Consider the following 26,394-nt stretch of genomic DNA (forward strand, 5'->3'; position numbering starts at 1 on the left):
TTTTTTTAGTTTAGTTACGGCATCATGATTGGTATGGGCTTGGGGGGCCTAAGAGCCTGTTCCTATGTACTTTTCTTTCTTTCTTTTCAAAGAGCGGCCAGTTGTTAAGATCCAGGCCAGAAATTCTAAGGTGTTTTGTGAAGTTAGCCGAGACCCTACGTTTTTACATTTGATTTTTGGCCATTGGTGAGCATAAGGTGGTGCGCCGCAGATATGTTTCAAGTGATCCACTAGGAAGCTTTTATCAAATGAAGTGTATTTTGGAACACGGTTAGAATGTAACAAATATTTAGCATAACTTCTAACAATTACAAGACTAAGGGTGGCATGGTGGCACAGTGGTTAGCACTGCTGCCTCACAAGGCCAGGGACCTTGGGTTCAATTCCCAACTTCGGTCCCTGCCTATGCAGCGTCTGCACATTCTCCCTGTATCTGCATGCATTTTCTCCAGGTGCTCCAGTTTCCTCCCACAGTCCAAAAGATGTGCTGGTTAGGTGTATTGGCCATGCTTATTCTCCCTCGGTGTACCCGAATAGGCGCCGGAATGTGGTGACAAGCGGTTTTTCACAGTAACTGCGTTGCAGTGTTAATGTAAGCCTACTTGTGACACTAATTAAATGAGCTCAAACTTAACCAGACTATAATTCACAACAGCCAGCTATCTCCTTTCCAAGTTCCATCCCACAGACATGCATCTTCTTCACATTAAGCACAAAAACAAGCATACTCACGTGATGCTGGATTTTCAGCCTTCTAACTCTTCTGGACAGCGAATCCTGCAGCCGTCTTCAGAAAAGCAAAACCTCAGGTAAACCCGGTCTCGAGCAGCTTCCAACACAGTAACACTTAAACAGCAAAAACTCCCAACTCCAGAGAGGGAGAAAACATTGCTGTTCCCCTCAACTTCAAGCAGCGAAAGCAAAATTATAAACTGGAATGCACATTGAAGAAGTAGATGTACTCAGTCAACTAACATGACCTGTTAATCACCCGAATCAAGCTCTACTCAACAATCCCAGGGGAACATTAAATCATAGAATCCCTACAGTACAGAAAGAGGCCATTCGGCCCATCGAGTCTGCACCGACCACAATCCCACCCAGGCCCTACCCCCATATCCCTACATATTTTACCCACTAATCCCTCTAACCTACGCATCTCAGGACACTAAGGGGCAATTTTAGCATGGCCAATCAACCTAACCCGCACATCTTTGGACTGTGGGAGGAAACCAGAGCACCCGGAGGAAACCCACGCAGACACGAGGAGAATGTGCAAACTCCACACAGACAGTGACCCAAGCCGGGAATCGAACCCAGGTCCCTGGAGCTGTGAAGCAGCAGTGCTAACCACTGTGCTACCATGAAAAGAAATTGGTTTAGGTTGGAGGGTCACAGTTTTTTTTTTAACTGGTCGGTGCAACATCGTGGGCCGAAGGGCCTGTTCTGCGCTGTAATGTTCTATGTTCTATGTTCTATGTTCTATGCCACCATTAAAACCACAGAACACTGCCTTAGAAACCATAGAAAATTACAGCTCAGAAACAGGCCTTTTGGCCCTTCTTGTCTGTGCTGAACCATTTTTTTGCCTAGTCCCACTGACCTGTACTTGGACCATATCCCTCCACACCCCTCTCATCCATGAACCCATCCAAGTTTTTCTTAAATGTTAAAAGTGGCATTTACCACTTTATCCGGCAGCTCATTCCACACTCCCACCACTCTGCGTGAAGAAGCCCCCCCTAATATTCCCTTTAAACTTTTCTCCTTTCACCCTTAACCCATGCCCTCTGGTTTTCTTGTCTCCTAGCCTCAGCGGAAAAAGCCTGCTTGCATTCACTCTATCTATACCCATCAAAATCTTATACACCTCTATCAAATCTCCCCTCAATCTTCTACGCTCCAGGGAATAAAGTCCCAACCTATTCAATCTCTCTCTGTAACTCAGCTTCTCACGTCCCGGCAACATCCTTGTGAACTCTGCAACATCCTTCTCTGCACTCTTTCAACCTTATTTACATCCTTCCTGTAACTAGGTGACCAAAATTGTACACAATACTCCAAATTCGGCTTCACCAATGCCTTATATAACCTTACCATAACACTCCAACTTTTATACTCGATACTCCGATTTATAAAGGCCAATGTACCAAAGGCACTCTTTACGACCCTATCCACCTGTGACGTCACTTTTAGGGAATTCTGTACCTGTATTCCCAGATCCCTCTGTTCAACTGCACTCTTCAGAGTCCTACCATTTACCCTGTACGTTCTTCTTTGGTTTGTCCTTCCAAAGTGCAATATCTCACACTTGTCTGCGTTAAATTCCATTTGCCATTTTTGAGCCCATTTTTCTAGTTGGTCCAAATCCCTCTGCAAGCTTTGAAAACCTTCCTCACTGTCCACTACACCTCCAATCTTTGTATCATCAGCAAATTTGCTGATCCAATTTACCACATTATCATCCAGATCATTGATATAGATGACAAACAACAATGGACCCAATGCCGATCCCTGCGGCACACCACTAGTCACAGGCCTCCACTCAGAAGCAATTCTCCACAACCACTCTCTGGCTTCTTCCATTGAGCCAGTGTCTAATCCAATTTACTATCTCCCCATGTATACCTAGCAACTGAACCTTCCTAACTAACCTCCCATGAGGGACCTTGTCAAAGGCCTTGCTGAAATCCAGGGAGACAACGTCCACCGCCTTCCCTTCATCCACTTTCCTGGTAACCTCCTCGAAAAACTCTAATAGATTGGTCAAACATGACCTACCACGCACAAAGCCATGTTGACTCTCCCTAATAAGTCCCTGTCTATCCAAATATTTGTAGATCCTATCCCTTATCACACCTTCCAATAACTTGCCCACCACTTAGTTCAGATTAAAATCAACTTGATGTAAATTATACTACTTCGGTGACAATAAAGGACATAATCTTCATCCCAGAATACTTAAGGAAGTGGTCTTGGAAATAGTAGTTCCATTGGTGGTTATTTTCCAAAATTCTTTGGACTCTGGTATGGTTCATACAAATTGGAGAGTAGCTAATATAAGCCCACTATTAAGAAGGGAGGTCGAGAGAAAACAGGGAACTATAGACCAGTAAGCCTAACGTCAGTACTGGGAAAGTTGCTAGAATCTATGATCAAGGATTTCATAACTCAGCATTTGGAAGGACAAAGTCAGCATGGATTTACGAAAGGGAAATTCTGCTTGACAAATCTATTGGAATTCTTTGAGGATGTAACCAGTAGAGTTGACCGAGAACACCAGGGATGTGGTTTATTTAGACTTTCAGAAGGCTTTTGACAACGTCTCATGTAACAGACTACTGTGTAAAGTTAAAGCACATGAGATTGCAGGTAATGTCTTGAGATGGTTAGAAAGCTGGTTAGCAGATAGGAAGCAGAGTTGGCATTCGTGGGTCTTTTTCTGATTGGCTGTCAGTGACTAGTGGGGTTCCGCAGGGATCTGTGTGAGGGCCCCAAATGTTGATGTTATATATTAATGTTTTGGAAGAGGGAATTGAATGTATTATCTCCAAATTTGCAGATGATGCCAAGTTAGGTGGGAGGGTGAGCTGTGAGGAGGATGCAAAGATGCTTCAGCTGATTTGGACAGGTTGTGTGTGTGGGCATCTGCATGGCAGATGCAGCATAATGTGGATAAATGTGAGGTTATGCACTTTTGTAGCAATAATAGGAAGACAGGTCATTACTTGAATGGTTGCATATTGAGAAAAGTGGATACTCAGAGGCCTTGGTGTCCTTGTGCATCAGTCGCTGAAAGTCAGTGTGCAGGTACAGCAGGCAGTAAAGAAGGCAAATGGTATGTTGGCCTTCACCAGTGAGAGGATTTGAGTGTAGGGATATTTTGCTGTAATTGTATAGGGTGAGGCCACACCTGGAGTATTGTGTGCAGTTTTGATGTCCTTATCAGAGGGAGGGTGTCCTTGCCATAGAGGGAGTACAGCGATGCATACAGGCTGATTCCTGGGATGGCAGGTCTGTCATATGAGGAGAGACTAAGTCAGTTATGATTATATTCACTGGAGTTTAGAAGAGTGAGAGGGGATCTCATAAAAATTTATAAAATTCTAACAGGGTTAGACAGGGTAGATTCAGAAAGAATGTTCCCAATAGTGGGGGAATCCAGAACTAGGGCTCATAGTTTGAGGATAAGGGGTAAACCTTTTAGAACTTGGGTGAGGAGAAATTTCTTCACCCAGAGGGTGCTGATGTGTTGAATTCACTCCCACCGAATGTAGTTGAGGCTAAAATGTTGTCTGATTTCAAGAAGAAATTAGATATAGCTCTCGGTATTTGGGAGAAAGGGGGACATCAGGATATTGAATTTGATGATCAGCCATGAGCGAAATGAATGGTGGACTGGGCACTCCTGCTTCTAGTTTCTATGTATCCCAAACGCCTTTTTCACCACCCCACTGACGAGCCCTTCTGCCCTCCGATGTGTGGGCAAATATGCCAAGGTTCGTTTGTTCCTCAGAACTTCCTAGTGTCATGCACTTCATTGAATGTTTGCCTGTCAAAGTACTTCTTCCAAAGTGTATCACCTCACATTTTTCAGGGTTAATTTCATTTGCCACTTATCTGCCCATTTGACCACTCCATCTGTATTTTCCTGTAGCCCAAGACAGTCAGCCTCATTTGTCTTCTTTACAAGTCTCCCATGTGGGATCTTGCCAAATCCCTTGATGAAATCCATATAAACGACATTAACTACACTACCCTCTTCTACATACCTGGTCACCGCTTCAAAAAATTCACTCCATTTTCTTAGGCATGACCTATTGGATGTATTTTTGTAACTGCCTAAAGAAGCCTCTGATTATGGAGCGAAAATTGTGGAAATTGAATAAATGTGCTTATGGATTGAATGATGCGTCAGTGTATGATATTTATCCTTGAGGCGCATAGAACCATAGAATCCCTACAGTGCCGAAAGGGAGAGGCCCATCGACTCTGCACCAACTCTCCGAAAGAGGCATCCAACCTGGGCCGTCCCCTCAACCTTATCCCCATAACCCTACACATTTACCATAGCCAATTCACCGAACCGAGACATCTTCGTTCGGACAGTGGGAGGAAACCGAAGCACGTGGTGGAATTCCACACACACAGAGAATGTGCAAACTCCTCACGGTCACCCAAGGCCAGAATCAAACCTGGGTCACTGGCGCTGAGAGATGGCAGAGCTAACCACTATGCCACCGTGCTGCCCTTAGGACAGTTATGACATGTTGCAGCTGAGTGCCATGATGTACATTTCTTTGCTTTTTGCCATGTTTACAAAGAACAATGTCTGCTCTCAGAAATTACTAAATGTATTGGAAGAGCGGCATTTTTTCTGATAACCAAATGGAAAACTAATTTTTGATTTGTAATTATGTGTATGTAAAAATGATAAAGGGCATAACCTTTTCCAGTTGTTTAGTTTGAAAAAATGTTCTTTTTTTCTCCAGCTTTAATTCAAAAGAAAGAGAGGGGAATCTGTAAATGTAACAGCAAGTTGCATGACAATTACAGTGTTAAGCCTATTGGCTCAATTTCCAAAAGACTATAAATGGGCACAGCTGAAAAAGTTGGGATGGGGAAACTATAAGGAGTTTGTATCTCTGGCAAGCTGGATACAAAATAAACGTGCTTGAAGTAAAAGATAAGCTGCTATATTATTCCTCCATTATTTACGATCTATTCATATTAAAATGTACGGGGATCGGGTGATCAGTCAGGGTTGGCTCAGATGGCTGGAGTTGGTGGGTACAGTGTATGGGTTGGATGGGTTGAGTGATTAGTCAGCGGAATTGAGTGGACATAGAACAGTACAGCACAGAACAGGCCCTTCGGCCCACGTTGTTGTGCCGAGCTTTATCTGAAACCAAGATCAAGCTATCCCACTCCCTATCATCCTGGTGTGCTCCATGTGCCTATCCAATAACCGCTTAAGTGTTCCTAAAGTGTCTGACTCCACTATCACTGCAGGCAGTCCATTCCACACCCCAACCACTCTCTGCGTAAAGAACCTACCTCTGATATCCTTCCTATATCTCCCACCACGAACCCTATAGTTATGCCCCCTTGTAATAGCTCCATCCACCCGAGGAAATAGTCTTTGAACGTTCACTCTATCTATCCCCTTCATCATTTTATAAACCTGGACAGTTGGAAGCCTGGCTGGGTTATGTTTGGGGGGGAAGGAGATGAAGGGAAGTGTGAGGAGGGGAGGTTGGGGTCAGAAAGGTGTCTGGTTGGGAGAGGTGGGTGGTCAGTGGCATGATATGGGTTGGGTGGCTGGGGGTCCTGTCAGGGGTAGGGTCATTACCCAGGAGTTAGAAATGATTCTTCTAATGTTTTCAGGGTAACCATTACCGTTAGACAGCCATAACCATCCAAAGTTTGCGATTAATTGCATTTTTGGATGGTCCTGATTGTAGGACAATTGCTTCGTGGAAGTTTGAACTTCTGATGCCACAAATAAATTTATTTTACAATTGCCTAAGCCTAGTCTAATTACAGTCTAAAATGGCGAGGAAACTGAGATGTATCATTGAATAATAAATACAGGGTGCCTATAATTTTCTTTTTGACATGTTCATCACAAAAATCGCAAGGTAACGAGTGCAGAAATCATTAGACTTCCCGTGCTAAACGTTCATGAGATTCAAAAAAAGTGCAGTTTTTGGATGCGTTAGGACTTCAAATTGATACTTGCGCTAATTTGTAATGTATTTGTTGACATATGAGCCAGTGACTCTTGGAGGCCTGTATTTTAAGCTTATACACTTTTCAAAAATGAAATGCTGTATGAGCATTCTATAATTTGTATATAAGCAATATCTCTACTTTTTCTAATATAATTGTTCCTTGCACAGATTCTGATTTATGACCGATTTGGTCAGGACATCATTTCACCGTTGTTGTCTGTGAAAGAGTTGAGAGACATGGGCATCACTTTGCACTTGTAAGATTAATTTAACCTTGAACTTCTATAGTGTAAGTTAGAACATGATGGACATGTGGTCCAGTAACAGAGTATAAAGTATTTTTAATTCCTTTCTTTTTTGGTAATGCTTCAATAAGCCTACGCTGTATCAAGAGCCTTTTGTTGTACCAATTTATTGAGCGAACAGAATTAATAGTTACATTAATCTCAATTTAACAATAAACATAAATGATTAACACCCTCAAAAATCTGTTTATATCAAACCGGATCCCTTACTAACTTGATGCATATAAAATCAAAAAATTGTGTTGTGAAACTACAACACATACAAAAAATTTTGTTCGCAGTTTTCATTTTGGGATTGTTTTTTGAGTCAATACTGTCCATGACAATACAGTTGTCAATACTGTCAATGCAGTTGTTGGACATCTTTTTGAGATTTGGCCAACTTCAAATGGTGTCCAGAAAGTTTCTTGATTAGATCATGCCACAAATATTGATGAGTTAGCCAGCTTCTCTAGCTCCAAACTTGCATCTTTCTCCAGATCTTACCCCATCTCCTGCACTGTTCTCCCTGACCTTACCTTGTCCATGGGATCAACCTCCTCTTCTCTCATTCCTATTCCAACCAAACCTCACTGCTCAGCTTCCCCTACTGCGCTTCACGTCAGCTCACATAGTAACTTCCAAGTACCCCCTTACACCATTCACTGTCACTCCTGCTACTGATATCCACCTTCAAATCCTTTCATCAAAAACCCTCTCTATCTGTGAACTACAGTCACATTTTAAAACTTCCCTTTCTTCTCCAAAGTGCTTGAACATGTCCAAATCCATGTGCATCTTTCTTGCAGCTCCATGTTTGAAAGGTTTTCAGGTCAACCGTGTTACTGAAACTGTACTGTACAACTTCACTTTTTTTTTTCCCCTCTCAAATCTCCTCTTTAGGCAACAGTTCTCCCAGCAGACCCTTTCACCTGCCTCCAGTATTCTCCATCCATTTGGACATTTCCCTCTGACCTTTTAACTACTCTTGATCTTTCAATTGAGCACTGTTGGTGTGATAGTAATGTCTTAATTTCTTCACCCATTCTAACCAGTCTCTGTCTGAATTAGCTTTACTCTGTTACCTCAGATCTAACCCTGGCATTGTTCTCAAACCAGCTGACAAATGTGTTGTTGCTTTTGTCAGGTGAAGTAATGGTTTACTTGTATTTCTTTAATTGTATATACTGCTCACAATGTGGTCTCTTCTGCGTTGGGGAAACCAAATGCAGACTGGGTGACTGCCTTGCAGAACACCTCTGCTCAGCCTGTAAGCATGACCCTAACCTTCCTTGCTATTTTGATTCCCAACCTTATTGTCATGCTCACATTTCTGTCCTTTCCCTGCTGCAGTCCTCTGGTGTAGCTCAACTCCAGTTTGAAAAATAGCACTTCATCTTCTGGTTGGGTATCTTACTGCCTTTGAGTCTCAACATTGAATTAAACAACTTCAGACCATGAGCTGTGTCCTCCATTTTGATTCATTTCGGACATAGAACATAGAAAAGCTACAGCACAAACAGGCCCTTCGGCCCACAAGTTGCGCCGACCATAACCCTCTATCTTACTTCCATGAACTTATCCAAAAGTCTCTTAAAAGACCCTATCGAATCCACCTCCACCAGCACTACCGGCAGCCGATTCCACGCACCCACCACCCTGAGTGAAAAGCTTACCCCTAACATCTCCTCTGTACCTACTCCCCAGCACCCTAAACCTGTGACCTCTTGTGGCAACCATTTCAGCCCTGGGTAAAAGCCTCTGAGAATCCACTCTATCAATACCCCTCACCATCTTATACACCTCTATCAGGTCACCTCTCATCCTTCGTCTCTCCAAGGAGAAAAGACCCAGCTCTCTCAACCTATCCTCATAAGGCATGCCGCCTAATCCAGGCAACATCCTTGTAAATCTCCTCTGCACCCTTTCTATGGCTTCCACATCCTTTCTGTAATGAGGTGACCAGAACTGGGCACAGTACTCCAGGTGGGGTCTGACCAGGGTCCTATACAGCTGCAGCATTATCTCCCGATTTCTAAAGTCAATTCCTCTATTGATGAAGGCCAGTATTCCATATGCCTTCTTAAGCACAGCCTCCACCTGCGACGCTGCTTTGAGCGTCCTATGAACCCAGACCCCAAGATCCTTCTGATCTTCCACACTGCCAAGCATCTTACCCTTAGTATTCTATTCTTTCATCCTATTCGACCTGCCAAAATGAACCACCACACACTTAGAACCATAGAAAATTACAGCTCAGAAGCAGGCCTTTTGGCCCTTCCTGTCTGTGCCGAACCATTTTATGCCTAGTCCCACTGACCTGCACTTGGACCATATCCCTCCACACCCCTCTCATCCATGAACCCGTCCAAGTTTTTCTTAAATGTTAAAAGTGACCCCGCATTTACCACTTTATCCGGCAGCTCATTCCACACTCCCACCACTCTCTGCGTGAAGAAGCCCCCCCTAATATTCCCTTTAAACTTTTCTCCTTTCACCCTTAACCCATGCCCTCTGGTTTTTTTCTCCCCTAGCCTCAGCGGAAAAAGCCTGCTTGCATTCACTCTATCTATACCCATCAAAATCTTATACACCTCTATCAAATCTCCCCTCAATCTTCTACGCTCCAGGGAATAAAGTCCCAACCTATTCAATCTCTCTCTGTAACTCAGCTTCTCACGTCCCGGCAACATCCTTGTGAACCTTCTCTGCACTCTTTCAATCTTATTTACATCCTTCCTGTAACTAGGTGACCAAAACTGTACACAATACTCCAAATTCGGCCTCACCAATGCCTTATATAACCTTACCATAACACTCCAACTTTTATACTCGATACTCCGATTTATAAAGGCCAATGTACCAAAGGCACTCTTTACGACCCTATCCACCTGTGACGTCACTTTTAGGGAATTCTGTACCTGTATTCCCAGATCCCTCTGTTCAACTGCACTCTTCAGAGTCCTACCATTTACCCTGTACGTTCTTATCTGGGTTGAAGTCCATCTGCCACTTCTCTGCCCAGTCTTGCATCTTATCTATGTCTCGTTGCAAGTGCTGACATCCCTCTACACTATCCATAACCCCACCAACCTTTGTGTCATCAGCAAACTTGCCAACCCATCCTTCCACTTCCTCATCCAGGTCATTTATAAAAATCACAAAGAGCAAGGGTCCCAGGACAGATCCCTGGGGCACTCCACTGGTGACCGACCTCCATGCTGAAAAAGACCCATCTACAACCACTCTTTGCCTTCTGTAGGCAAGCCAGTTCTGAATCCACAAAGCAATGTCCCCTTGTATCCCATGCCCCTTCACACACTCTCAATGAGCCTTGCATGGGGCACCTTATCAAACGCCTTACTGAAATCCATATAAACTACATCTACCGCTCTTCCCTCGTCTGTGTCTAGTTACATAGAACATAGAATAGTACAGCACAGAACAGGCCCTTCGGCCCACGATGTTGTGCCGAGCTTTATCTGAAACCAAGATCAAGCTATCCCACTCCCTATCATCCTGGTGTGCTCCATGTGCCTATCCAATAACCACTTAAATGTTCCTAAAGTGTCTGACTCCACTATCACTGCAGGCAGTCCATTCCACACCCCAACCACTCTCTGCGTAAAGAACCTACCTCTGATATCCTTCCTATATCTCCCACCACGAACCCTATAGTTATGCCCCCTTGTAATAGCTCCATCCACCCGAGGAAATAGTCTTTGAACGTTCACTCTATCTATCCCCTTCATCATTTTATAAACCTCTATTAAGTCTCCCCTCAACCTCCTCCGCTCCAGAGAGAACAGCCCTAGCTCCCTCAACCTTTCCTCATAAGACCTACCCTCCAAACCAGGCAGCATCCTGGTAAATCTCCTTTGCACCCTTTCCAGCGCTTCCACATCCTTCTTATAGTGAGGTGACCAGAACTGCACACACTATTCCAAATGTGGTCTCACCAAGTTCCTGTACAATTGCAGCATAACCCCACGGCTCTTAAACTCCAACCCCCTGTTAATAAAAGCTAACACATTATAGGCCTTCTTCACAGCTCTATCCACTTGAGTGGCAACCTTCAGAGATCCGTGGATATGGACCCCAAGATCTCTCTGTTCCTCCAGTCTTCAGAACCCTACCTTTGACCCTGTAATCCACATTTAAATTTGTCCTACCAAAATGAATTGCCTCACATTTGTCAGGGTTAAACTCCATCTGCCATTTTTCAGCCCAGCTTTGCATCCTATCTATGTCTCTTTGCAATCCACAACAGCCCTCCACCTCATCCACTACTCCACCAATCTTGGTGTCATCAGCAAATTTACTGATCCACCCTTCAGCCCCCTCCACCAAGTCATTGATAAAAATCACAAATAGCAGAGGACCAAGCACTGATCCCTGTGGCACTCCGCTAGCAACCTGCCTCCAGTCTAAAAATTTTCCATCCACCACCACCCTCTGTCTTCGATCAGATAGCCAGTTACCTATCCAATCGGCCAACTTTCCCTCTATCCCACACCTCCTTACTTTCATCATAAGCCGACCATGGGGGACCTTATCACGCGCCTTCCTAAAATCCATGTATATGACATCAACTGCCCTACCTTCATCAACACACCACCTCAAAAAATTCAATCAAATTTGTGAGGCACGACTTGCCCTTCACGAATCCGTACTGACTATCCCGGATTAATCCGCATCTTTCTAAATGGTCGTAAATCCCACCCCTCAGGACCTTTTCCATCAACTTACCAACCACCGAAGTAAGACTAACCGGCCTATAATTACCAGGGTCATTTCTATTCCCTTTCTTAAACAGAGGAACAACATTCGCCACTCTCCAGTCCTCTGGCACTATCCCCGTGGACAGTGAGGACCCAAAGATCAAAGCCAAAGGCTCTGCAATCTCATCCCTTGCCTCCCAAAGAATCCTAGGATATATTTCATCAGGCCCAGGGGACTTATCGACCTTCAGTTTATTCAAAACTGCTAGTACCTCCTCCCTCCGAACATCTACTTCCTCTAGCCTATTAGCCTGTAACCCCTTCTCTTCCTCAAAAACATGGCCCCTCTCCTTGGTGAACACCGAAGAAAAGTATTCGTTCATCACCTCTCCTATCTCTACTGACTCCATACGCAAGTTCCCACTACTGTCCTTGACCGGCCCTAACCTCACCCTGGTCATTCTTTTATTCCTCGCATAAGAGTAAAAGGCCTTGGGGTTTTCCTTGGTCTGACCCGCCAAGGACTTCACATGCCCCCTCCGAGCTCTCCTAAGCCCCTTTTTCAGCTCATTCCTTGCTAACTTGTAACCCTCAATTGAGCCATCTGAACCTTGTTTCCTCATCCCTACATAAGCTTCCCTCTTCAAAAAACATCTTCAAAAAATTCAGTTAGGCTCGTAAAGCATGATCTACCTTGGACAAAGCTGTGCTGGCTATTTCTGATCATACTATTCCTCTCCAGATGTTCATAAATCCTGTCTCTCAGGATCTTCTCCATCAACTTACCAACCTCTGAGGTTAGACTCACTGGTCTATAATTTCCCGGGCTATCTCTTCTCCCTTTCTTGAATAACGGAACCACATCCGCAATCCTCCGGTACCTCTCCCGTCTCCATTGATGACGCAAAGATCATCGCCAGAGGCTCAGCAATCTCTTCCCTCGCCTCCCACAGTAACCTGGGGTACATCCCATCTGGTCCCGGCGATTTATCTCGCTTGATGCTTTTCAAAAGCTCCAACACATCCTCTTTCCTAATGTCCACATGCTCAATCTTCTCAGTCCACTGCAAGTCTGCACTGCAACTACCAAGATCCTTTTCCACTGTGAATAGTGAAGCAAAGTATTCATTGAGTACCTCTGCCATTTCTACCGGTTCTATACAGACTTTCCCACCGTCACGTTTGATAGGTCCTACTCCTTCACATCTTATCTTCTTGCTCTTAACATACTTGTAGAATGCCTTGGGGTTTTCCTTTATCCTGTCTGCCAAGGCCTTCTCATGACCCCTTCTTGCTCTTCTAATTTCCCTCTTAAGTTCCTTCCGACTAGTCGTATACTCTTCTAGATTTCTAACATTACCTAGCTCCCTGAACCTTTTGTAGGCTTTTCTTTTCTTCTTGACTAAATTCGTTACAGCTTTTGTGCACCATGGTTCCTGTGACCTCCATAACTCCCCTGTCTCATTGGAACGTTGCTGTGTAGAGCTCCAAATAAATTTTCCTTGAAAATTTGCCACATTTCTTCTGTACATTTCTCTGAGAAAACCTCCTTCCAATTTATGCTTCTAATTTCCTGCCTAATAGCCTCATAAGTGCCCTTACTCCAAATAAACACGTTCTTAGCTTGACTGATCCTATCTCCAATGCTAATGTAAAGGAGATAGAGTTATGATCACTATCCCCAAAATGCTCTCCCACTGAGAGATCTGACTCCTGCCCAGGTTCATTCCCTAATACCAAACCAAGTGCAGCCTCTCATCTTGTAGGCTTATCCACATACTGTGTCAGGAAGCCCTCCTGAACACACCTAATAAGCTCCTCCCCATCTAAACCCCTTACCCTAGGGATATTCCAATCGATATTTGGGAAATTAAAATCTCCCATTACGACCACTCTGTTATTATCACATCTCTCCAGGATCTGCTTCCCAATCTGCTCCTCCACATCCCTGCTACTATTGGGCGGCCTATAGAAAACACCCAGTAAAGTTATTGACCCCTTCCTGTTGCGAACCTCCACCCACAGAGATTCCGTAGACAATCCCTCTGTGGCATCCATCTTTTCTACAGCCATGACACTATCCCTGATCAACAGTGCCACTCCCCCACCTCTTTTGCCTCCTTCCCTGTCCCTCCTGAAACATCTGAAACCCGGCACTTGAAGTATCCAGTCCTGTCCCGGAGATAACCAAGTCTCTGTAATGGCCACCACATCACACTTCCAAGTAGTGATCCACGCTTTAAGCTCATCCATTTTGTTCACTACACTCCTTGCGTTAAAATACACACATCTCAACCCTTCGGTCTGAGCGCTCCCCTTCTCCGTCACCTGCCTATCCTCCCTCTCACACTGTCTACAAGCCCCTTTTATTTTTAAGCTAACCTCCTCTCTCCCAGTCACCTCATTTCGATTCCCACCCCCCAACCATTCTAGTTTAAACACTCCCCAGTAGCCTTAGCAAACCTTCCCGCCAGGATATTGGTCCCCCTGGGATTTAAGTGAAACCCGTCCTTTTTGTACAGGTCGCACCTGCCCCTAAAGAGGTCCCAATGATCCAGGAACCTGAATCCCTGACCCCTGCTTCACAGCTCCAGGGTCCCAGGTTCGATTCCCGGCTTGGGTCACTGTCTGTGTGGAGTTTGCACGTTCTCCTCGTGTCTGCGTGGGTTTCCTCCGGGTGCTCTGGTTTCCTCCCACAGTCCAAAGATGTGCGGGTTAGGTTGATTGGCCAGGTTAAAAATTGCCCCTAAGAGTCCTGAGATGCGTAGGTTAGAGGGATTAGCAGGTAAATATGTGTGGGTAGGGCCTGGGTGGGATTGTGGTCGGTGCAGACTCAATGGGCCAAATGGCCTCCTTCTGCGCTGTAGGGTTTCTTTCTTTCTTTCTCCCTGCTCCAATCCCTCAGCCACGCATTGATCTTCCACCTTATTCCGTTCCTTCCCTCACTGTCCCGTGGCACAGGCAGCAATCCCGAAATTACTGCCTTTGCATTCCTTCTTCTTAACTCCCTACCTAACTTCCTATATTCTCCTTTCATAACCCCTTCCCCTTTCCTGCCTATGTCAGTGGTACCAGTATGCACCATGACCTCTGGCTCCTCTCCCTCCCACTTCAGGATTTCTTGGATACGGTCAGAAAAATCCCTGATCCCGGCACCAGGGAGGCAAACCACCATCCGCGTTTCTCGACTTCCTCCACAAAAACACCTGTCTGACCCCCTCGCTGGAGAGTCCCCTGTCACCACTGCCTTCCTCCTCCTTTCCTTACCCTTCTGTGCTACAAGGCCGGACTCCGCGACGGAGGCACGACCACTACTGCTTCCACCAGGTGGGCTGTCCACCCCAACAGTACTCAAACAAGAGTACTTATTTTTAAGGGGCACAACCACTGGGGTACTCTCTACCACCTGACGTTTCCCTTTCCTGACTGTGACCCACTTGCCTGCTTCTTGTGGCCCCGGTGTGACCATCTGCCTATAACTCCTATCTATCACCTCCTCGTTTTCCCTGACCTCGAGCTGCAGCTCCAGTTCCCTAACTCGGTCCCTTAGGAGCCACAGCTCGACGCACCCAGTGCAGATATTCACTTCTGGGAGGCTAGGAAACTCCACGACCTCCCACATCCGGCACTGAGAACAGCAAACTGGCTTCACATTCATCATTCCCTGTGGAATCTGAGGAAAAGGGGCAAGAACTTAAGATTTAAGAGGTGAAACAACTAAAAACTAAACCTACCCTGCCTCGCCCGTTTCCTTCTCGGCCTATTGAGCCAAAGCCCTTCAGCCCTCACTCTGCTACCTGCTCACTCCGCTGCCCGCTAACGACGCTGCCCTCTGGATAGTGTGGCCTGCTTTTTAAACCTCCCGCGCGCTTAAAAAAAAATAAAAAAATTTTTCCCAGGTCACCCCGCTTACTTTCGCTTTTCCCTTAAACTCGTAAAAAAGAAACCCCGCGAAAAACTAATGAAAATAAAGTTAATCCTTTATCCTTTTTACTGCAGCCACAAATCACTATAAATCAAAATTTATATTTTGCCAAGTGCCGGTCTGCATCTTGTTTTCATACTTGTGCTTTCAGGCAGAGCTGTTAATTCTGCCATTAAAATTCACTCTGGACAATTGTTTTTTTTCTTCCTTTGCCTTGTTCCATAACATCTTTGTTATTTTAACCTCTGCACCCTTTTTCTCTCTTCTCCCCCCCCCTCCACCAATTTGTTCTATTTTCCCCTCTCTCTTTTCAACAGCATTTAGTATATCACATTTGTCTTCCCTTCAGTTTCAAAAAACGAAATATTAACTCTGTTCTGCTCTCTCATATGCTTCAGAGATTCCCCATGCTCGTTGTTTCTCTTTCAGATTTCTTGCATTTGCCGTATTTCGCTTTTTATTACAGTACTGAAACAGACCTTCCTTCCTTTGCGACTGACCATGATAAACCATTTGTTTTCACCTTATGGTCATCTCGACCGATCTGCAGCTTTCCATACAGTTGATCATTCTATCCTGCTTCAGTCTCTCCTCTATCATCCAATTGGTTAGAACAGCCTTAGTTTGGTTCCATTCTTATCTAATAGTTGGAGAATCATTGAGAATGGCTTCTCTTACCACACTAACTTTGATCGCAAGGATCTATCCTTGGCCTTCTTTCATTCCTTATTTCTCTTTGACAATATTATTTGTCTGAAAACCGATGAATTCAGCACCATCCCACCACTGCCTCCTTGGAGCCCTCCCACGGTCTTTGATTTGTTGTACGGCTTGTCTGCCATCTGATCCTGAATGATCAGAATTTTCCTTCTAAATATTGGGAAGACTGAAACCATTGTTTTGGTTCCCACCACAAATTCCATTCCCTGTTCATCATTCCATCTTCACACTGATCCTGCCTCTGCTAAAATTCTCTTGCAAACAATAGTTGCCTCTTGACTTCACTGTTTCAATGTCTCCTGGGTGGCTTCCCACCTCCCACTGTATGTAAACTTGTGCTCATCTAAAACTCTGCTTCCTCTATCTTAACCTATTCCAATTCTCATTCGTCCATCACCCCTCTGCTTGCTGACCTTCACTGGCTTCCCATGTGATAACGCCTCAATTTTAAAATCCTCATTCTGTTTTCAAATCCCTCCAAGGTCCCATCCTTTACTCCCCCTCAAACCTCCTCTCTGCCTACAAGCTTTGACCTCTGAGCTCCTGCAATTTTTGCTTCTTGAACACCCCTGATTTTAAACACTTTCAATTGCTGTGGTTGTAAGTTCTGAACTTCCCTGCCTAAATCTTTTAAAATGCTCCCGAAAACATGCCCTTGTCTTGATTTCTCTGTAAAAATAGAGTCATAGAGGTTTACAGCATGGAAACAGGCCCTTCGGCCCAACTTGTCCATGCCACCCTTTTTTTTTAAAACCCCGAAGCCCGTCCCAATTGCTCACATTTGGCCCATATCCCTCTATACCCATCTTACCCATGTAACTGTCTAAACGCTTTTTAAAAGACAAAATTGTACCTGCCGCTACCAGTACCTCTGACAGCTTGTTCTAGACATTGGTCACCCTCTGTGTGAAAAAATTGCCCCTCTGGACCCTTTTTTTTTTATCTCTCCCCCCTCACCTTAAACCTATGCCCTCTAGTTTTAGACTTCCCTACCTTTGGAAAAAGATATTGACTATCTAGCTGATCTATGCCCCTCATTATTTTATAGACCTCTATAAGGTCACCCCTCAGCCTTCTACGCTGCAGAGAAAAAAGTCCCAGTCTATCCAGCTCTCCTTTATAACTCAAACCATCAAGTCCCGTTGGCATCCTGGCAAATCTTTTCCGCACCCTTTCTAGTTTAATATCCTTTCTATAATAGGGTGACCAGAACTGTACACAGTATTCCAAGTGTGGCCTTACCAATGTCTTGTACAACTTCAAGACGTCCCAACTCCTGTATTCAGTGTTCTGACCAATGAAACCAAGCATGCTGAACGCCTTCTTCACCACTCTGTCCACCTGTGACTCCACTTTCAAGGAGCTATGAACTTGTACCCTAGATCTTTGTTCTGTAACTCTCCTCAACGCCCTACCATTAACTGAGTAAGTCCTGCCCTCGTTCAGTCTACATTTTGCATCACCTCGCATTTGTCTAAATTAAACTCCATCTGCCATTTGTCAGCCCACTGGCCTAATTAATCAAGATCCCGTTGCAATCCGAGATAACCTTCTTCACTGTCCACAATCTTGGTGTCATCTGAAATCTTACTAATCATGCCTCCTATATCCTCATCCAAATCATTAATATAAATGACAAGTAACAGTGGACCCAGCACCGATCCCTGAGGCACATCACTGGTCACAGGCCTGTTTTGAACAACCACCCTCTGTCTTCTGTCATCAAGCTAATTTTGTATCCATTTAGCTACCTCACCCTAGATCCCATGAGATTTAACCTTCTGCAACAACCTACCATGCGGTACCTTTTCAAAGGCCTTGCTAAAGTCCATGTAGACAATATCAACTGCACTGCCCTCATCTACCTTCTTGGTTACCCCTTCAAAAAAACTCAATCAAATTTGTGAGACATGATTTTCCACTCGCGAAGCTATGCTGTCTGGCCCTAATCAGTCCTTGTGTCTCTAAATGCCTGTAGATCCTGTCTCTCAAAATACCTTCCCACCACAGATGTGAGACTCACCGGCCTCTTTCCCAGGCTTTTCCCTGTATCCCTTTTTAAACAAAGGCACAACATTTGCCACCCTCCAATCTTCTGGCATCTCACCTGTGACTATGGATGATTCAAATATCTCTGCTCGGGGACCCGCAATTTCCTCCCTAGCCTCCCACAATGTCCTGGGATACACTTCATCAGGTCCCAGGGATTTATCTATCTTGATGCGCTTTAAGACTTCCAGCACCACCCCCTCTGTAATATGTATGCTCCTCAATAAGTAGTCTCACAACGCCAGGTTAAAGTCCTACAGGTTTATTTGGTAGCATGAGCTTTTGGAGTGCCGCTTCTTCATCTGGTGAGTGCCATTAGGCACTCGCAACTTGCAGTTATAAGGCACTCACCTGATGAAGGAACGGTGCTCCGAAAGCTCGTGCTACCAAATAAACCTGTTGGACTTTAACATGGTGTTGCGAGACTACTGACTGTGCCTACCCTGTCCAACGTCAGCAACTCCACATCATATACTCTTCAAGACATCACGATTTACTTCCCCAAGTTCCCTCGCATCCAACAGTAAATATTGATGAGAAATATTCATTTAAGATCTCACCCATCTCTTGTGGATCCGCACATAGATGACCTTGTTGATCCTTAAGAGGCCCTAATATCTCCCTCGTTACTCTTTTGGCCTTTATGTATTTGTAGAAGCTCTTTGGATTCTCCTTTGCCTTATTTGCCAAAACAATTTCGTGTCCCCTTTTTGCCCTCCTGATTCCTCTCTTTATTCCTACACCCCCTATGCTCTTCAAGGGATTCATTTGATCCCTGCTGCCTATGCATGTCATGTCTCCTCCTCCTTCTTGACCATGGCTTCAATATCCCGAGTCATCCAGGGTTCCCAACTTCTGCCAGCCTTGCCCTTCACTCTAAGAGGAATGTGCTTACCCTGAATCCTGGTTAGCACACTTTTGAAAGCCTCCCACTTATGTCCCTTTGCCTTCCCACAGACTCCCCCAATTAACTGTTGAAAGTTCCTGCCTGATGCCATCAAAATTGGCCTTGCCCCAATTTAGAATTTTAATTTTTGGGCCAGATCTATCATTCTCCATAGCTATCTTAAAACTAATAGAATTATGGTCACTGGTCCCAAAGTGATCCCTCACTAACACTTCTGTCACCTGCCCTTCAGATAAACAAATACAATGTTTTTATTGGTGTTGTTTTTGTCATTCAGCTTGGGCCATTTTGCAGTGTTAAATGCATATTATAAATGCGAGTTGTCAGAAAACAAATCATAAAGTTTAATTTGAAAATGTATTTATAAAATATTTTGTACAAAATAAAATTTTGACTTTATAGTTCTTAAGCTATGATATATTTAACACACACAGTTTTGCTTTGAACTTAAATTGCAGTTGAATTTTTCAGGCTGTTGCACTCTGATCGAGATCCTATTCCAGATGTTCCAGCAATATATTTTGTTATGCCAACAGAAGAAAACGTTGACCGGGTTTGCCAGGTAATTAACAGACTTTTAGGTAACAGGTGTGGGTTTTATGGTTTCTCGTATGTGAAATTTTAACTGACTTCGAGAATTTTACCTTATTGCGTGTCACTTCTTCAATTTACTTGCATGATTGAATACAGGTTTAAAATTGCATGATACCTATTTTTTTTTCCAGGATCTTCGGAACCAGCTTTATGAGTCTTATTACTTAAACTTCATCTCAGCAATTTCAAGAAGTAAACTTGAAGATATTGCTAGTGCAGCTTTGAGTACTAATGCGGTAGCCCAAATTGCCAAGGTAAGATTGTCTTATGAGCTTCGGAACTGATGCTTTGTTCTAACCTAACTAATTTTGTTTTTCCTCTCAAACTACAGTGTCAAAACATAATGGTTTAAACCAGAAATGTCATACTTCATTCATGCTGGTATTTAAATTTGTCTTTTAAAATTGCCATTTGGAAGCTGCTCAACTGTAAATCCTAAATTTTAAGGGCATTCTTTGTAGCGCTGCTAATATTTTGTGGGCTGATTCCTTCAATTTTAAATAGGTTCAAGCATCTGTTTCTAATTAAAATAATTAGGACTATTCCTTTTATACTCTTAAAGACATGTGGTTGTGTCTCCATAGCAATTTATTCAATGCACTCGGCCTATGTTCACGAACTCCATTCATATAGAATGTTTAAGAATCTTTAGTGACTGTATAACTAGAATTAGAATATGAAATTGAAACAGCTAATTTGCTGGCTACATTTGAAAAATGTTCACTATGCAGCAAATTTAAACTTTTGGTTTAATTATGTAAGATACATGCTCAAGTTAATCACTTTGATTCCATCACTTACAGCTGCATTTTATTTTTAATTCATTCGTGGGATGTGGGCGCCACTGGCTGGCCAACATTTATTGCCCATCCCTAGTTGCCCTTGTTCAGAGGGCAGTTGAGAGTCAACCACATTGCTGTGGCTCTTGAGTCACATGTAGGCCAGACCAGGTAAGGACAGCAGATTTCCTTCCCTAAAGAACATTAGTGAACCAGATGGGTTTTTCCAACAATTGGCAGTGGTTTTATGGTCATCAGTAGAGTCTTAATTCCAGATTTTTTTTTTCAATTGAATTCAAATTCCACTGTCCGCGTAGGGGATTCGAACCCGGGCCCCAAAACATTAACTGAGTTTCTGGATTACTAGTCTAGCGGCAATACCACTAGGCCATCACCTTCCCCGTATCTACCATATGATGCCATTATGCATGTAATAAAATTATTAATTTGGTTTGAAATGTGCCTCCTGTAAGTTGATATCTGTATCAAAAGAAAATTGCTGGTGTATAGAGCAATTTCTGCTCTTTAACAGTATGTAGATTCCAGTGATTCTGAAAAGATCCCAGTGCATTGGAAAACCACAATGGTAACACTTCTATTTAAGAAAGGAGTAGGCAAAAAATAGAGAACTATAGACTATAGCCTAACATCTATCATTGGGAGGATGCTGGAATATATTATGAAGGAAGTAGTTGCAGGACATTTAGAATATCATAATACGATTAGGGATAGCTAACTGTTACAATACAGAGATTAATCCCCTTTATCTCGCGTCGTAATCTGGTAAAGCGTTTGGAAGTTGTTAACTGTTCTATATTAACTTTTAGAAGTTCATTAATATAAAGACCTGACACTCGCTTTAAGTGAATAATTAACAAGTTAGTTTATTTAACCAACCGGAACTTTAACTAAGCAAGTAACATTTTAATTAAAGGATGGTTCGACTTAAATGCTGTTCAAATAAAGACAAGGACCATTCAGTACCAAAACAGTAATAACAAAATCTTAGTCACTCTCAAAAAAAGATAGACAACGAGGTCTGATGGCTTGGAAGCTTTGGAGTTTTCTTTCTGGTGCTTTATCTGTCTGTAAGGCCTTTCTGACTTGATGTCCTGTTGTTAAATCAATGGAGAATTCACTTCAGAGAGAGTTCGTTAGCTGGCAGGATGGAGAACAGCTTTAGAGATCATAGAATCATAGAATCATAGAAACCCTACAGTGCAGAAGGAGGCCATTCGGCCCATCGAGTCTGCACCGACCACAATCCCACCCAGGCCCTACCCCCACATATTTTACCCGCTAATCTACACATCCCAGGACTCTAAGGGGCAATTTTTTTTAACCTGGCCAATCAACCTAACCCGCACATCTTTGGACTGTGGGAGGAAACCGGAGCACCCGGAGGAAACCCACGCAGACACGAGGAGAATGTGCAAACTCCACACAGACAGTGACCCGAGCCGGGAATCGAACCCGGGACCCTGGAGCTGTGAAGCAGCAGTGCTAACCACTGTGCTACCGTGCCGCCCTTAGATGGCTTTCTTTTTTGGCTGGCTCTCAGTTTAACTCAGCTGAACTCACTGAACAGAACTGGAGTCACTGAAGGCAGGCAGTTGAATTCCTGTTTATACTCCTGCTCCATTCCCTGTAGCCAGATTGGTTTGAGGTTGGCAACAATAGCAAATTCAAATTTCCTGTTAGCTGAGTGTTTTCTTTAAACTCGTAGGCTGTTAGCTGAGTGTCTTTAAACTCATAGGCTCTCAAAATGCAAAATCCTGCAGAGCCTGTTACCAAGGCAAACCCTTATGTTTTGATCTCTGCAACAAATGTTGACATTTGTGTACTCTGTATGCTGTATTTTAAACATCTTGGCATTGAACATACAGCCAGCTTTTTAAAGGGACCACACACTAATATTATTCTTCAGGTATTTTACATTCTTTGCATCTTTACAAACTGAACTTCACAACATAACATAGTTTAGCCTGATGGGATATACCCCAGAATACTGAAAAGGGCAAGGGAGGAAATTGCTGGGGCCTTGAGAGAAATCTTTGTATTCTCACTGGTTACAGGGAGGCCCCAGAGGATTGGAGTGCAGCCAATATTTATTTAAGAAGGGTAGCGAGAATAATCCAGGGAATTACAGGCCGGTGAGCTCACATCAATGGTAGGGAAATTATTGGAGAGGATTCTTCGAAACAGGATTTATTCCCACTTGGAAATAAGTGCACGTATTAATGAGAGGCAACATGAAGGGGACATCGTGTCTCACTAACTTGATTGAGTTTTTCGAGGAAGTGACGAAGATGAGTGATGAGGGTAGGGCAGTGGATGTTGTCTACATGGACTTCAGTAAGGCCTTTGACACTGTTCCTCATGGCAGACTGGTGCAGAAGGTGAAGTCGCATGGGATCAGAGGTGAGCTGGCAAGGTGGATACAAAACTGGCTCGGTCAAAGAAGACAGAGGGTAGCAGTGGAAGGGTGCGTTTCTGAATGGGCTGTGACAAGTGGCGTTCCTCAGGGATCAGTGCTGGGACCTTTGCTGTTTGTAATATATATAAATGATTTGGAGGAAAATGTAACTGGTTTGATTAGTTATTTGCGGATGACGCAAAGGTTGGTGGATTTGCAGACAGAGATGAGGACCGTCAGAGGATACAGCAGGATATAGATCAGTTGGAGACTTGGGCGGAGAGATGGAGTTTAATCCGGACAAGTGTGAGGTAGTGCATTTTGGAAGGTCTAATACAGATGGGAAATATATAGTAAATGGCAGAACCCTTAGGAGTGTTGATAGGCAAAGGGATCTGGGTGTACAGGTACACAGGTCACAAAGTGGCAGTGCAGGTGGAGAAGGTAGTCAAGGCGACATATGGCATGCTTGCCTTCATCGGCCGGGGTATTGAGTTTAAAAATTGGCAAGTCACGTTGCATCTTTATAGAACGTTAGTTAGGCCGCACTTGGAATATAGTGTTCAATTCTGGTCGCCACACTACCAGAAGGATGTGGATGCTTTGGAGAGGATACAGAAAAGATTTACCAGGATGTTGCCAGGGCATTTTAAAGGTTGGAGAAACTTTGTTTGTAGTCACTGGAATGACGGAGGTTAAGAGGCAATTTGATAGAAGTTCACAAGATTATGAGGGGCATGGACAGAGTGGCTAGTCAGAAGCTTTTTCCCAGGTTGGAAGAGTCAACTACTAGGAGGCACAGGTTTAAGGTGTGAGGGGCAAGGTTTAAAGAAGATATACGAGACAGATTTTTTACAGAGGGTGGTGGGTGCCTGGAACCCGTTGCCGAGGGTGGTAGTGGAAGCAGATATGATAGTGACTTTTAAGGGGTGTCTGGACAAATACATGAATAGGATGGGAATAGAGGGATATGGTCCCCGGAAGGGTAGGGGGTTTTAGTTATGTTGGGTAGCATGGGCGGTGCAGGCTTGGAGGGCCAAAGGACCTGTTCCTGCGCTGTAATTTTGTTTGTTCTTTTAATGCGTGGAAATTGTGTTTACAAACTGAATAGAGTTCTTTGAGGATGTAACAGGCAGCGTGGTTAAAAGGGAGCCAATAGATGTACTGTATTTGAATTTCCAAAAGCATTTGGTAACGAACAAAGAACAGTACAGCACAGGAAACAGGCCCTTCAGCCCTCCAAGCCTGTGCCGCTTATTGGTCCAACTAGATCATTCGTTTGTATCCCTCCATTCCCAGACTGCTCATGTGACTAAGTCTTAAACGATGCCAGTGTGTCTGCCTCCACCACCCTACTTGGCAGCGCATTCCAGGCCCCCACCACCCTCTGTGTAAAAAACATCCCTCTAATATCTGAGTTATACCTCGCCCCTCTCACCTTGAGCCTGTGACCCCTCGTGATCGTCACCTCCGACCTGGGAAAAAGGTTCCCACTGTTCACCCTATCTATATCCTTCATAATTTTGTACACCTCTATTAGGTCTCCCCTCATTCTCCATCTTTCCACGGAGAACAAGCCCAGTTTACCCAATCTCTCCTCATAGCTAAGACCCTCCATACCAGGCAACATCCTGGTAAACCTTCTCTGCACTCTCTCTCTAAAGCCTCCACGTCCTTCTGGTATTGCGGCGACCAGAACTGGACGCAGTTCTCCAAATGTGGCCTAACCAGCGTTCTATACAGCTGCAACATCAGACTCCAGCTTTTATACTCTGTACCCCGTCCTATAAAGGCAAGCATACCATATGCTGCCTTCACCACCTTCTCCACCTGTGCTGCCACCTACAAGGATTTGTGGACTTGCACACCTAGGTCCCTCTGTGTTTCTATACTCTTGATGGCTCTGCCACTTATTGTATAACTCCCCCCTACATTAGTTCTTCCAAAATGCATCACTTCGCATTTATCTGGATTAAATTCCATCTGCTATTTCTCCGCCCAATTTTCCAGCCTATCTATATCCTGCTGTATTGTCCGACAATGTTCATCGCTATCCGCAAGTCCAGCCATCTTCGTGTCATCCGCAAACTTGCTGATAACACCAGTTACACCTTCCAAATCATATATATATATCACAAATAGCAGAGGTCCCAGTACAGAGCCCTGCGGAACACCACTGGTCACAGACCTCCAGCTGGAAAAAGACCCTTCGCCTGTTACCCTCTGTCTCCTGTGGCCAAGCCAGTTTTCTACCCATCGAGCCACCTTTCCTTGTATCCCATGAGCCTTAACCTTCTTAACCAACCTGCCATGAGGGATTTTGTCAAATGCCTTACTGAAATCCATATAGACGACATCCACGGCCCTTCCTTCGTCAACCGTTTTTGTCACTTCCTCAAAAAACTCCACCAAATTTGTAAGGCACGACCTCCCTCTTACAAAACCATGCTGTCTGTCACTAATGAGATTGTTCTGTTCTAAATGCGCATACATCCTGTCTCTAAGAATCCTCTCCAACAACTCCCCTACAACGGACGTCAAGCTCACTGGCCTATAGTTACCCGGGTTATCCCTGCTACCCTTCTTAAATAACGGTACCACATTCGCTATCCTCCAATCCTCAGGGACCTCTTCTGTGTCCAAGGAAGAGACAAAGATTTCCGTCAGAGGCCCAGTAATTACATCGCTTGTCTCCCTGAGCAGTCTAGGATAGATGCCATCAGGTCCTGGGGATTTGCCAGTTTTAATGTTACCTAAAAAACCTAACACTTCCTCCCTTGTAATGGAGATTCTCTCTAACGGGTCAACACCTCTCTCTGAGATACTCCCAGTCAACAAGTCCCTCTCCTTTGTGAATACCGATGCAAAGTATTCATTTAGGATCTCCCCTATTCCCTTGGGTTCTAAGCATAATTCCCCTCCTTTGTCCCTGAGAGATCCAACTTTTTCCCTGACAACTCTTTTGTTCCTAACATATGAATAAAGAGCCTTAGGATTCTCCTTAATCCTATCTGCCAAGAACATTTCGTGACCTCTTTTTGCCCTTCTAACTCCCCGTTTGAGTTCTTTCCTACTCTCTCTGTATTCCCCCCGAGCTGCATCTGTTTTCAGTTGCCTGGACCTCACGTACGCCTCTTTTCTTTTTGATCAGATCCTCAATTTCCCTGGTTATCCACGGCTCTCGAATCCTACCTTACCCATCCTTTTTACAGGCACATGACTGTCCTGCAGCCTTATCAACTGTTCCTTAAAAGACTCCCACATG

General features: G+C 44.1%; 1 protein-coding gene across 1 annotated transcript in view; it reads left to right on the plus strand.

Annotated features, from left to right (window-relative positions):
* The window catches only part of scfd1 (sec1 family domain containing 1), a 451,124-nt gene that overhangs the window by 24,438 nt on the left and 400,292 nt on the right, over window positions 1–26,394 (plus strand). The window contains exons 3-5 of the mRNA XM_078233262.1: window positions 6,903–6,991; window positions 19,812–19,902; window positions 20,066–20,188. Coding sequence (XP_078089388.1) covers window positions 6,903–6,991; window positions 19,812–19,902; window positions 20,066–20,188 — 303 coding nt within the window. The remainder of the gene's footprint in view (window positions 1–6,902; window positions 6,992–19,811; window positions 19,903–20,065; window positions 20,189–26,394) is intronic.

This window comes from Mustelus asterias, chromosome 18 (assembly GCF_964213995.1).
Source record: "Mustelus asterias chromosome 18, sMusAst1.hap1.1, whole genome shotgun sequence".
In the NCBI taxonomy this organism is placed as follows: Eukaryota; Metazoa; Chordata; class Chondrichthyes; order Carcharhiniformes; family Triakidae; genus Mustelus; species Mustelus asterias.